The sequence below is a fragment of the Neolamprologus multifasciatus genome, chromosome 8 (genome assembly GCF_963576455.1).
Source record: "Neolamprologus multifasciatus chromosome 8, fNeoMul1.2, whole genome shotgun sequence".
NCBI lineage: Eukaryota > Metazoa > Chordata > Actinopteri > Cichliformes > Cichlidae > Neolamprologus > Neolamprologus multifasciatus.
Window position 1 is genome coordinate 152,501 of NC_140446.1, and position 13,437 is coordinate 165,937.

The following is a 13,437-nucleotide window of genomic DNA, read 5'->3' on the forward strand; positions in this document are numbered from 1 at the left end:
TGAGTGTTTGTGATTCGCACCTTTGAACGCTTCACGCTGACGTTGAAACAGCAGAGTCAGCAGGATGAACCAACCAGGAGGCAAGAAAACAACCAAACACGTAAATCTGCACAGAAACTATCGAGAGTGTGACAGCACGAGGTGATGATTTCCCTGCACGCTGACGGGAACGCCACGAACATCAGCTTCGTTCAACTTCACCCTTCAGAGGAAAAACCTTTTTGTTCCCAAATCCAACCAAACACAAAATGTGTTTGTGTACTTCATCACAACACAACACAACACACAGAGTGTAGCTGAACCAATTCATGAGCCGATACTCTCTTCTCATTGGTCAGCGGCTGTTTGTCAGTGTGTGTTTGCACCATGTGAGCTGTGTATCGATCTGTGTGTGTGTGTGTGTGTGTGCGTGTGCGTGCGTGTGTGTGCGCGTGCGTGCGTGCGTGCGTGCGTGCGCGCGCGTGCGTGCGTGCGTGCGTGCGTGTGTGTGCGTGCGTGCGTGTGTGTGTGCGTGCGTGTGTGTGTGTGTGTCCAGGCTCTGGAGCTGATTGGCCTGAAGCCCTCCGACGCTCAGCGGCAGACGCTCCGGTCCAGACTGCGAGCTGATCCAGCTGGGACGGTGGCCTTCACAGGTGAGACATCACCGCTCAGCTCACCTGTCCTCCTGCAGGTGTCCCTCACCCTCACACCTGTGCAGTGCATCATGTACTTCTTTTATTTGTATTTAGCTCTTGTTTCTTTTCATGGTTGAAGGTTTTAAGCTCTGAGGTAAACCGATGTGCTGCTGTGTTTGGACCATGTTGGTCTCCAGCAGTCAGGTTTCCTGTTGTGTCCTTGTTGGATGTTTTTATCTGGAGTTTGTTTCTCCTGCGTTCGCTTTACTCGCCTCCTTCCCTCCTTTGTGCCCTCGGCGGTTTCACCTGGGAAACTGGGACTCGATTCTTCTGACGTCGCAGTGACTCGAGCTTTGCACACTTTCTGCTCACTTAACTCAGAGCTTTTACTCTGCTTTGTGGGTTTTATTGCACTGTTTGAAAAAGTGAAGGAAAAGCAGAGAGCTTCAGTAGAAACAATAAAATGACATCAGAGCAGAAACGTAGAAACTGTTGCTGCTGTTGGAGCAGCTGTTTGAACTGAATTCTTCTGAGTCAGGTCGTCACCGTCACACACAGAGGGGATCCAGTAATCTCACTGTTCGTGGAATAAAAACGGTGTGGTCACATGACTGACTCAGAGATGATCCATATCGTGTTTTCATTGACTGTTTGCACAGTTTAAAGGGGGCTTGGTGATGTGGCGCGGCAGCGTTGAAGATGAAAGTCAAGTGCAGGACGCAGATCTGCAGGTTTGGTCGCTGCTTCGGCCTCAGAGAGGCTCGGGTTGGCGTTCTGCCTCCTGCTGAGCGCTCGTGTCTGTTTTCTGTTCCCAGACTTCGAGAGCCTGATCAAGGAGCTGTTCAAGCCTCAGCTGGAGGAGCTGGGCGTCACGCAGCCCGGGTCTCGCTTCACGTCCGACGACCTGTTCAGCTTGCTGGAGTCGCCCAGCGACCCGAGGGTAGGAGCGTGCAGCACACGTGTGATGTCACACAGTTACTGACCTTTATAAACAACTTTTAACTGTATTTACTTTAAACTCACAGAAAAGATGCTGAGTGACTCCTGTATGTATGCACGTATATGCAGCCTTCAGGAAAAACTAAATACACAGTTTTCAGTTTTCAGTACAGTGTTTGTAGAATATTACAGTATGTTAAAGTATGTGGGGGTGTGGGGGGGTCATCAGTGTCAGTCAGTCCTACAGAGAGGGTGGAGTCACAGCAACAGAGCAGTGAACACCTGGAGAAGGTGTGGGTGGGAATGATGCTGCCTGTGTTTCTAACGGGATCGATTCTGCTTGTTTATTTTTATCGTTTATTAGAATAAAAAAGTGACCTTTAAGCTCCAGTTTTACTTTGCTGATTATAAACAAAATAAAAAACGTGGACGTGGTGAGCAGTCGCTTTATTTATACGTCTGTTAGTGCAGTATGAGTGATGATGTCATCAGATGATGTCACTAAAAATGCTCCCAAAGTCTCCAACAGAACAAACCCTGCTGTAAAGGTTTAATATGGGAGTCAATGGGGACTCACTGCTGGTGGTTTCTGAGATCACCTGGATTCAGCAGGTGGGATCTTAGTAATGAATCAGGCTGAGGATCATCCAGGTGAACAGGAGCACGTGATGACTCCGCGTCCACTCCACTGTGGACGCTGTCATTGAACAGCAGGGTCCTATCAGCAGAGCTTGTGCTGTGCTGGGGTCACACAGGGTCACACAGGTTCGGTGGACCTGAGAGCAGCAGCAGCTGCATCTGTGAGAGGATACAGGTGTAATTAATGTTCAGGTCATCGTCACACGAGCCTCAATGCGCTGCTTTCACTCGCTCTTCATCAGTTACGGCACTTTCAGCCTGACGCTCACGCTAACGAGATGCTAACGAATCGTTTCTGATGTGTTTGTGTGTTTGTGCAGCCGTCACTGTCGGACTCAGAGGACCTGGAGGAGATGGAGCGGCTCAGGAAGGAGCACATCGAGGCTCTGAGGGAGATCAAGAGGCTGCAGGTAGACTCACACCTGAGTCACTATGTAGAATTCAATCGTATCCAAAGAAAAGTCGCTTCAGTAAATATTCTAAAGTGTCCGTTCTGATCTGCAGGAGCAGCTGGTCGAGTCTCAGAGAGTCCACCATCAGATGGAGGAGGAGCTCAGCAAGGTCAAACAGGTGAGTCACGCCTGCTGCATCCCACCTGTGCACATGTGTGAAAAGTCAGACACAGGTCATGTGTTGGTCAGTGGCTGTGGTGGAGGCTGGAGTCAGGAGTGTGTGTGAGACGAGGTGTGATCAGCAGGTGGAGCCCTGCATACACACAGACACACACACACACACACACACAAACCGACCTGCAGGTGTGATGATAAAGAGCTTGTGTGTGTCTGTGTGTGTGTGTCTGTGTGTGTCTGTGTGTGTGTGTGTGTGTGTGTGTGGGAGGACTGTGAGCCCCGTGTTGAATCTTTTTTTATTTTGGGCTCTAGAATAGCTCCTCTTCCTCCTCCTCCTCCTCCTCCTCCCCACATTGTGTTTGTTGTGATTCAGAGCTGAAGGGTCTCGGCCTCTCTCGCTCCCGCTCGGTTGCATAAATCAATCAATATCTACATTTAGCCGACAAGTGCACCATAACAACAAAGGCCGATGGGGCGTTTCCTTATCTGAGTTTCAGACCCGAGGAGCAGAAATGAGGAGGACGCAGAGCTGAGCGTTCGCTTCCTGCTCTGCAGTCGCGCCTTTAGCTTCTCGCCGAGTGTTGGCAGGTTTGCAGACATTGGACTTTTTCTGTTCTTTGCTTTTTCATAGTGAAACCTTTTTCTTCTTGGACTCTGCCAGAGCAGCTTTGCATGACACACAGCTCATAATAATCATTCTTTATGTGATTCTGGGCCTTGGTGCAGGCCCTCAGTTGAAACAGGTTATTTTAGCCCCGCCCATTGCGAACAACAATGGGTGGGTCCTGGGATATCTCCCATCTATGACATCATACAGTTAAAAGAGTAAAAAAACTGTGTGGAACTGAGCAGTCTGTTCATCCAGTGGCTTCATTATTAGAAACATTGACCATGCTAATGAGCATCCAGGGGAAACGCCCCCCTGCTGACCATCAGAAGGAATGCAGTACCACTTCAGTGTGCACCTGAGGTGCTGAGCACTGTATCGACTCAAACTCTAAGAACACTTTAAAATATTCTGAAGTCTACTTTGCGTCTCTGTCGTCTGTCCTGGTATAAAAGCAGGTTTTCAGCAACGTTAGCGGCTCAGACGTGTCCTGGCTGCCTGCAGTAAGTCACATCAGGGCGCAGATCACGACTGCCAGCTTCAGCGCTGCCTGCATATTTAACAAACCTGCACAGCTGAATTAAGCTGACAGCCTTTAATCCTCTGAGGGAGGATTTGATCAGGTTTCCAGGCTGGAGTCACTTCCACACTCACACTGTGTTTGCATGCAGATAAATCACCTGGACATCATTATTGTTATTATTATAATCTGATCCAGGTTCCGCCTGTTTCGCAAACTGTGTCTGCTTGTCAGTAAAAGTCGTTGGAGGTGTGAGTCGTTGGTGCTCCTGAATAAGCTGAAGTGCTTTTAATATCCTTTGTCTGAGCGTGGCATTTTACCGGCTCAGCGCAGCCTCCAGCTTCGAGATGGAGACGTTATGTTATTATTACATAACCGTCAAACAAAGCAGGAAGCAGCCGTCGGTGCAAATGTGAGTGTCGTTTCTCAGGGAGCACAAAAACCTTTGGTCTGGGTAGAAGCGGGACCGGCCGCTGCTCTTTTGTTCCGCCGCGCACTGCCAGGCTGTACAGCTTGTGCACAGCGAGGGACTTTCTTCCATTATGCTGCCTTTTCTGGAGAGCGAGCAGGCGGGCGGAGGAGAGCGGGCTGACATGCTCCTTCATTAGAGATGGAAGTCAGCCTTTAAGACGGGGGGCCTCTCAGAGCCCCTCGGGCCCCCCTGAAGCCACAGCTGGAGGGAAGAGAGCTCACGCTGGGATCCATTAGTTACCAAACCATACACCACACACACACAGACACACACACAGACACACACTCACACTCATCTCCACACTTAGTGGACACTCTACACTGGAAACCATCCAGGAGTCTAATTTTACCAGCCAGAGTGTCCCAGTTCTGAGCCACTCTGCTCTGATGGTCAGACTGTGTTGTTGGACAGCGTGTCGCGCTACTGTGAGCACAAATTACAGTAAACGATGTCCTCCAGAGGCACAAAGAAAAGACTTGCATTCATGTTGGACTCCATTATTACACGAGGACATTCATGCACAGCGATGTTATCACCCTGCCCGTGGACCGTGGTTTCATGTAAACCCAGTAATTATGTTCTTTATGATGAGGGCACGAGTGAAGCATGGCCTGTATATAAAAGATGGATGTAGTCACCATGACATCACCCTCTGGTTTTGGTCTCGTTAGCATTTTGGCAGTAATAATGTTGTTAATGTTTTAATCTGCACGGAGCAGCCTTAAATAGAACAATCTGTAAATTTACAGCTTGTGTACGCTGCGTGAGGAGGGTGTTAACGTGTCCTGTGCTGTAGTGAGGCCAGAAGGATTCAGGATTTCCCTCCCCTCCATCCCCTGGACACCTACCCCACTCACTGTCCATACAAATCAATGTGGTGTCACTCGTGTTAATAAATTGTCACCTTTTTGCAGAACGCTGTCTGCGCTTGAATCCATCTGTTAGCCATGACAGATTGGAGGAATGATGGAAAGTTGTTTCCATCATTCCTCCATCTATCCAATTTTTTTTTGTCTGAGGCCAGTTCGCGGGGCAGCTGAAGCAGAGAGGCCCAGACTACCCTCTCATCAGGCAACCTCCTCCTCCAACACCAAGGCGTTTCCAGGCCAGCCGAGATGTAATCTCTCCTGGGTCTCCCATGGGGCCTCAGACTTGGAGATGTTGATTCTCACTCCCATGGCTTTACACTCGACTGCGAACCATTCCACTGCACGCTGGAGGCCACCACCTGATGAAGCCAACAGAACCACGTTATCTGCAAGAAGCAGAGACGATTCTGACACCGACCAAGTGGAAGCCTTCCTCCACATGGCTACGGCTAAAAGTTCTGTCCATACAAATTATGAACAGAAGCGGAGACAAAGGGAAGGCCTGGCGGAGTTCAACACCCACCAGGAACGAGTTCTACTTATTGCCGGCTATGTGGATCCAGCTCTTTGAACAGCTGTATAAGGACACCCATTACTCCCGAAGCACCTCCCACAGAACCCTCAGAGAGACGGACTATCTAGCATCCTGGCATGGACTCTCCCCACACCCTCCAGTCCCACTTCTTAAAGATCACCACCCCAGCCTGCCAATCCAGAGGTACCGCTCCTGATCTTCACGCAACATTGTAGAGGCGTGTCAACCATTACAGCCCTAAAACATCCACAGCCATGCCGGTCCTATTGGCTGCCTCCAAAGTCCCACAGGGTATCCCAGCGGGATAGTGCTTCTTCTTCAGCCGTTCCCCTCACCTGTGAGGGGGTTACCACCACGACAGGCACCAACCTCCTTGTAGCCGTAGCGCAGCAGCTTCAGCAGTGTAGGTGTTGACCATGGTCCATTCAGACTCAATGTCCCCAGCCTCCCTTGGAATGCTGTCAAAGCTTCCAGAGGTGGAAGTTGAAGATCTCAACTCTGCCAGGAGTTCCCAACGCACACCTACTTAAGCCCCTACTCGGACTGACTTTCCTCGGTTCACCACAGTTTTCAGGATTTTCCATTGGGTGTAGTTCCTGGTACCAGGTGCTATTTTAGTACCTGGTCGCTCGGGGTTCCAAAGCGATTCAAGCAGGTACTAAAATGTGATGTCGTCAGACTGTATGCTGCTAATTGGCTGGTCAGTGGCGTCACTCAATAAGTCATGAGAGCATCTCGTTCATGAAAATCAAAACTGCCATTTTTGAAACCCGGCAATGAGGGAAATGGCTCCAAGAAACGACGCTATGGTCCCCAAGTCTGGCGAAAAGCCACAGACCGAGCAGCAGGTATATTCTTGCCTCAATGTCCACCTTTGTTGTAGCGTTCGTGTCATATGCGATGTAAAATCACTCGATCTGAGTTGAGCTGTGGTGAGTCGATCGAGTAGGTACTTATGGAAAAGGTGCTCATATGTTTAGGCACCTTCCATCGCAATCAGATCTGATGATACCATCTCAAAATTGACCTGCTGCCTAGGGTGTCCTGGTGCCACGTGCACTTATGGACACCAACATGGTGTTTTTATGCACAAACTGTGGTTTGCACGGGAATCCAGTACCAGAACACCACTGGGGTTCAGACCTGGGAGGCCATTCCTCCCAGTCACGCCCCTCCATGTCTCACTGTTGGTGACCAGATAAGCGTTGAAGTCTCCCAGTAAGACATTTTTTCAAAGTTTCCAAAAAAAATTTTTTTTTCCCCAAAACTTTCCCCATTCAACAAAAAAACCAATTCATTACTTTTGCTTGATGTCCCTACTTTCCATTAATGTCCTCGCTCCAAAGGTTAAAGCCTGAGATTGGTCCCCACGGAGCTGGAGTGCTGGACATGAACATAAACCTCATTCTTGAAACGGCAGATTTTTTAATTACTAGAGAAAATTGGAGGTAACAGATGGATGACACACACTCTGTGTGTGTGTGTGTGTGTGTGTGTGTGTCCAGCATTTCAGAATCTTGTTCATAAATCACTGCATTTACTCCTTGTGTGTTCTGTTAGCTTCCACTGCATATGATGTCGCAGCAGGAGGATGAGAGCTGCCAAATTCTCCCCAGTCTGCTTCCTCTTTGCCTCGAGTGTGTGTGTGTGTGTGTGTGTGTGTGTGTGTGTGTGTGTGTGTGTGTGTGATCTCAGGCACTCAGAGCTCAGTAAACCCTCAGTTTCAGACAATTTGTTCTCATTATAGCAGATAAATATATTTCTTGAGTATCTTTACATGAGGGGGAGTTTTGGGCCCCCGTGGTGTTTTGCATGCTGCCCGGTGAAATCCTGCCGTGTTTCTGGTGTTGTGACAAAACTCAGTGTTCACTGTGATCTGTTAGTGCCACCAAAGATCAGTTTACCGTGTTTATTTCAGCGCTGCAGGGTTACAGTTACTGGCTGCCAGTGTGCCAACTGTACTGGGAGTGGTTGCTTCCAGTTATGAGTGTCTAATTATTGCTGGTGTCTGTTTCACTGCCCTGAGAGTTACATAACCTCCACGGTACAGACGGGCTCTCCCTCTGCATCAAAGATCACATGGGGTCAGAGCCCCGCTGGGCCCGTATGCCAGCACATATTTCCCTCTGGCCTGTAGTGCTTTTATTCATCTACGTAGCTTGAGTTGTGACGTGTTCCTGTTTGCTTTATCGAACAAGGAGCTACAAATTTCTCATGGGTTTCATCCAAGTCTGAGGCCACGGTGGTCAGCATGGAGAGGTGGAGCGCCCACTCTGGCAGTGGTTCCTGCTGAAACTACAGGAGTGTCTCGGGGTTTCCCGGGCGAGCGTTGGGGTGATGCCTGCGCACTCTGCACCCATAGCAACGAGCTGAGAGACATACAAGCTTCCTCTGAAGGGTGTAGCTTGGATTTCTGGGACTTCAGTCAGTGGAGGTGGTTTGGGTGTCTGACCAGGGTTCCTCCGGGTGCCTCGTTGGTGTTTGTCCAACTGGCCTTGGGGCAGGAAATGATGTCCTTTAGCTGGTCTGTGAGCTCTTACTCGTATCTCACTCTTAGAGCTGCAGGCAGGGCTGGACTGGGACAAAAAATCGGCCCGGGCATTTTGACTAGAGACCAGCCCCCCAGGTATTACAGGAAAAACCATAAAGCCTTTGAATGAAAACAAACGCTGTGACAGTGATGTACAGCCTTGTTGGTATATGTATGATTTCTATACGTTGTACATCAGATAAAAACTTTGGTTGTAAGATTCAGATAACTATTTAATAACAGTGAGACATTTTAATGAGAGTAAGAAAGTATTTCTTTGTGCCCCCCTCTCCCTGTTAATGCCCTACCTGCCCCCTGGCAACACTTTGCTAGACCCGCCGCCCCTGCACAGTTACCAGCTGTCAGCTACTTAGAAAAGGATCCTGGTGTTATTAGTCTCTCAGAAACAGTTCATAACTTTAACTCATCCATGTCACCTAAAAGGTAAACCTGTTTCTCCATCAGCTGTTCAGCTCTGATGATTCAGTAAGGACATCTCCTGGTTTCATCTTCATGTTTCCCTCTCACCACATATCCAAACCATCATGACCAGCAGCTTTACAGCTGTGGCTCCAGCAAACATCAGCTGATACTAGAAATTAATATTAAATAAATGCTAACAACAGCTGATCAAGCTTAAACGTGCTGCTGTTGTTTAGCGCAACATCAGCTGGTTTCCTCTTTCTGGCGCAAAGTGATAAACAAACAAGAGAGACGATCACCTGATCATTGATCAGTTTCATGATTGAAGTAGAAACGGGAGAGGGAGGGGAGAGAATGAGAGAAGAAGAGGCAGCTGTGCAGCAAAGACGCAGAATAACTCCAGCTTTGTGTCTTTTTCATTGTAGCTGAAGTCTGGGACAAACTGTTCCTTTTCTCCTCAACACGAAACACGTAATATTTTCTCTGAATGCGGGACAATTCTGTCTTTTTACAGGACGGTTGGAAACTCTAATAATTAACCTTATGAATAAAATAAAGTTCACTATCAGTAACATCATAGCACCACCCAGCTGTATAGAAACTCCGTCATGCTAGCTCACGCAGTACGAGTTATTGTAACTGACTGTAAAAAGTCAGCACAACGAAAATAAACTAAACTTGGTTTATATCTGACCAGATAGACTGCAGCTCATAACTTCTTACCTGAAGTTCAGTTCACCTGACACTTGGACCGGCAGCTGCCTCGGGTCTCTCCTCCTCCTGCCTTTCCCTCATCCACCTGCTGGCCTCTGAGGAAGCTCCGCCACAGCCACCACCAAACAACTGAGTTATTTTTACACACCGACCAGCATCTGGCCAATCCACCACCTTTCATTGTTTATACAGTTATAAAAAAATATAACGAAAAATCACCATCGGCCCACCGGGCATTTGCTCGGTGGGCCGATGGTGATTTTTCGTTTTTATTTATAGCCAGTCCAGCTATGGCTGCAGGAGGTGGATAAGTGGACGAAGAGTTTGGGCTTCACTGTGAATGAAAAGCTGCAACTGAAATATGACTAAAATTGAGGCAGCATTTGTTGTGCTTCGCTTCTGTAGAGAAACGAACAGGTTTAGAAACATCGGTGACTCATTGTTACACAGCTGTCGTTCACACTCTGTTTGACACAGGAGTAAAAATGTGTGTTTGCATGTCAGCGTCACTCTGAGCTGGTGAAAGGTGTGTGTTTAAAATGCTGCTGGTCCACAGAGCCCAGCCTTGTTCACTTTGACCTGACTGAATGTGGCTTTGTGGTTTTTGCAGAGTTCAGATCGGGCACAGTGCTGACGTTTTGTAGCTCCGTTGAAAAATAATTAGCCATGAGTGAGACGAGGACATGAAGTAAGCTTGTGTCTTGTTTTTGTTCCAGCATTGTTACGTAAGAGAGCGCCAGCCAGTCAGTCGGGCCCGGCCTCGCTCTTAAAACACACAATCAAACAATAAGAGCTCATTCCAACAAAAACAACCTGCCAAAAAGTGACGATGACCTGTCGTTTTATTTTTAGCTCGAGCGTTACTCATGCTGACGGTGTGACTGCACAGACACGTCTGAGTCTTCACAGCGACTGCAGTGCTCACTGAGCACCTGGTCAATGCACCGTCATGAAATGTTCTAGTGGTATTCATGGTCCTCAGAGGATAACGTCTACTGATGCTGACGGCTGGTAGATTCTGCTCACTCTGCAGGGCGTGACCTCGGCCTCCGGTAACACTGTGAGGGACCTTGATCGGGAAACGCTCTTCAGTGCACTTAATGCACAAATATGTAGGACTGCTTTCCTGCCTGGTTCTGCTGGAGGCTTCTTCCTGTTCAAAGGGAGTTTTTCCTTCCCACTGTTGCCAAAGTGCTGCTCACAGGGGTTGTCTGATTATCTGTAGTACTGTAGGGGTTTTAACTTACAATAACGTGCACGCTGAGCCGACTGTTGATGTGAAATAAATAAAATGAATTAGCATCTCATAAACTGCATTGATGGAAAGTTTATAAGTGTCAGTGTTGTTTTAAATGATTGGAGGTTTATTTTAACCTAGTTTTATAAAAATTACACATTAAATTGCACATTAAAGTCAATTTAAAGACATTGAAAACTTTTTTTCTGCTCCTCATTCTGTCTCGACTTCATCTGGTCCTTTAGTCTGACTTTCTAAGAAGTCTTTCCTGTTTCGCAGTTTCCATCGTTCTCCTGTTCACTGCTAGTTTACTTGGATTTCATGGCTTTTGGATCTTGGTTGTAGCTTACAGATCTCAAAGTGAAGCCGATGATTACGTGCCTCAAACCTGCATTATTTCTAATGATGGGGTTAATGTCAGTGAGAAATTCCTTGCTTTCACATTTTCCTGATCTATTCATGGTGTCAGCTGCTGGTAAAAATCCAGATCAAGGTTTAGTGCTGTGAGCGTTCATCAACAGTTTGATCGATCTTTGTCACCAGATGGAGGTTTGTTTTATTGTTTCGATGATAATGCTGCTCTCCAACCGTAGGTAACCTTATCACAGACAGAGGTATGCTGAGCGCTGACAGGCCTGCTGGGACTCGACTGCACGGCCTGCTGATTCAGAGAAACATCCCGAGGCCACAGCAAAGATCACACTAACTCATCCTGACACCACGAATCCCAAATCATGGCACGACCACCTGGGAGGCCTGTCAAAAGCACTGAGCAGGGCCTGAAAGCACCACTGAAAGTCTGCCGAGTAATCCCTCATGTTCTCCTTCTACCCCATCCTCCTCCTCTCCTCTTCCTCCACTCTTTCTGACAGGAAGTGAAACACAGCATGGAGGAGAGCCGAGCTCTGAGGACTCGAATCCAGCTGGCCGAGGCGGCCCAGAAGCAGGCCAGAGGGATGGAGATGGACTATGAGGAGGTGATCCACCTGCTGGAGGCTGAGATCGCAGAGCTGAAGACTCAGAGGATGGAGCACCAGGCATCAGCCAACAAGGTGACTCACACCACATGGATCAGTTTATGGTAGGCACCAAGCAGAGCTGCTGTCCCGGTCAGTACTTTTATTTCTCTAGATTATGTGTGAAACCATTTTCAGCTTCAGTTATTTGGCACATTTATAAAACTGGAAGGATGAGGAAGCAGGAAGGCAGCTGACTGCACCGTCCAACCAGCCACCAATCAAAGCCATTGACCCAAGACTACAAAGATGTTGAGTCATCGTAAAATCAAACATTTCTATGATGATAGTGAAAAAACAGCAACCTTTCAGTTATGTAATGGTTTTTCTATTACTGCAGCATGTTTGCAGCCTGGGCTTCTTCTTCAACACGGGAACAATGAATATTAAAAACACAGGCTTTTTGGTGGTTATCGCTGCTCCCCCTCCAGGTCCGTCTTTCGTCTTCAGGCCTGAATGTGGGTCAGGTGTATTTGGTGACAGAGCCGCTTCCCTCTCTGACGTAGGTTTTGCAGAAATCCGCTCAGCATTGTTTCTCTGAGCCATCAGCACAAAACAAAAGTCTGCAGAAAGAAACAAAAGTGCTGGAAACAAAGAGCTTTTGTCCGGAGCACGACTGCATGCAAACACTTTTCATTAACGGCTTTTACTCGTCACGCACCCAAGACAAGCACAGGAAATGAGACTTCTGTAAGATGTTTGGCCTCTTTGGCTCCTGCCTGTGTTTGTGGTGTCTGCTTTAGTCTCCGTGAACCAGTTCATCGAACACTACTTTACAGTTAAATGACCTGTTTCAGGGTCGCCAGCTCCACTGCTTTTAATTTAACATATTTATGATCGTTTTAAAAAGGGAACTGAAAAGGTTGGACAGCCAGTTACACTTAAAGCAGAAACAGGAGCCACAAATGAGCTTTTTGTTTACTGAAGAGAAGCTTGAGTATTTAAACAGACAGGGAGGAAGCGGTGACACCTGAGGGGGGGTAACTCAGCAGGTGATCCCAGTGGGAAAAACTGTGGGCAGGAAGTAAGGACTACTTTCTTTAAAGGACGAGATGTGAAACAGGAAGTGCACAAGACGTGACGTGTCCCCAGATGGAACCAGTCCTCTATTCCCATCAGGCTGTCCGGTACACGGGTCACTTCGGAAAAGATGGTACTCGACGGACTTCCAGAAGTCGACCAATCAGAGCAAAGAGACATGCAGAGGACGAGCGCAGGCCAACGCGAGATAAATAAACTCCATTAGGGTTTAGCATTAAAAAATATGGAGATGGAAACGCGAGGAGACGAAGATGATAAATGACCAGAATCTGAATGTTTTTGATCTCAGGAGGAGTCGGACGAGCTGAAGAAGCGAGCGGCCGTCCTGGAGTGTCAGCTGCGGAAGAGCGAGGCGGCCAAAAAGGGTTTCGAGATGTCAACGGGAAAACTGCTGAGTTTTGTGGAGGTAAACCTGCTTTCAGACATCACGATACAGCCACACTCTCAAAAATAGTTTCATTCACAGTCATTGTTTGTAGGGGAAAGACTCCCATTGGCCCAAATGGCAAAGGTCATCTTTAAAAGCAGGAACCAATGAGCTTTGAGATCACAGAGGGAGAAGTAAGAGATGCGCTCGCTGCTGCTGTGGGTTTGAAATCAGATCCTTTCATCAGTGTTGACTGTCGACAGAGAAAATAATGGCCTTCAGATAACTCTCATACGAGGAGACGTTTTACATGAAAAGATGTTTTCAGCAGGATTATTTCTGTTT

At 47.8% G+C, this 13,437-nt stretch overlaps 1 protein-coding gene and 1 long non-coding RNA gene across 4 annotated transcripts in view; one reads left to right on the forward strand and one right to left on the reverse strand.

Moving 5' to 3' along the window:
• The window catches only part of LOC146512000 (uncharacterized), a 192,860-nt gene that overhangs the window by 150,436 nt on the left and 28,987 nt on the right, over positions 1-13,437 (reverse strand). The window lies entirely within an intron of this gene.
• Positions 1-13,437, forward strand: part of stxbp4 (syntaxin binding protein 4) — a 70,177-nt gene that overhangs the window by 50,425 nt on the left and 6,315 nt on the right. For 2 of the 3 annotated variants that reach the window (XM_085171116.1, XM_085171117.1), the window contains exons 13-18: positions 536-632; positions 1,430-1,554; positions 2,513-2,602; positions 2,697-2,762; positions 11,541-11,720; positions 13,015-13,131. In XM_085171116.1, the coding sequence (XP_085027242.1) occupies positions 536-632; positions 1,430-1,554; positions 2,513-2,602; positions 2,697-2,762; positions 11,541-11,720; positions 13,015-13,131 (675 nt within the window). The other variant, XM_085171118.1, reaches the window with a different exon arrangement.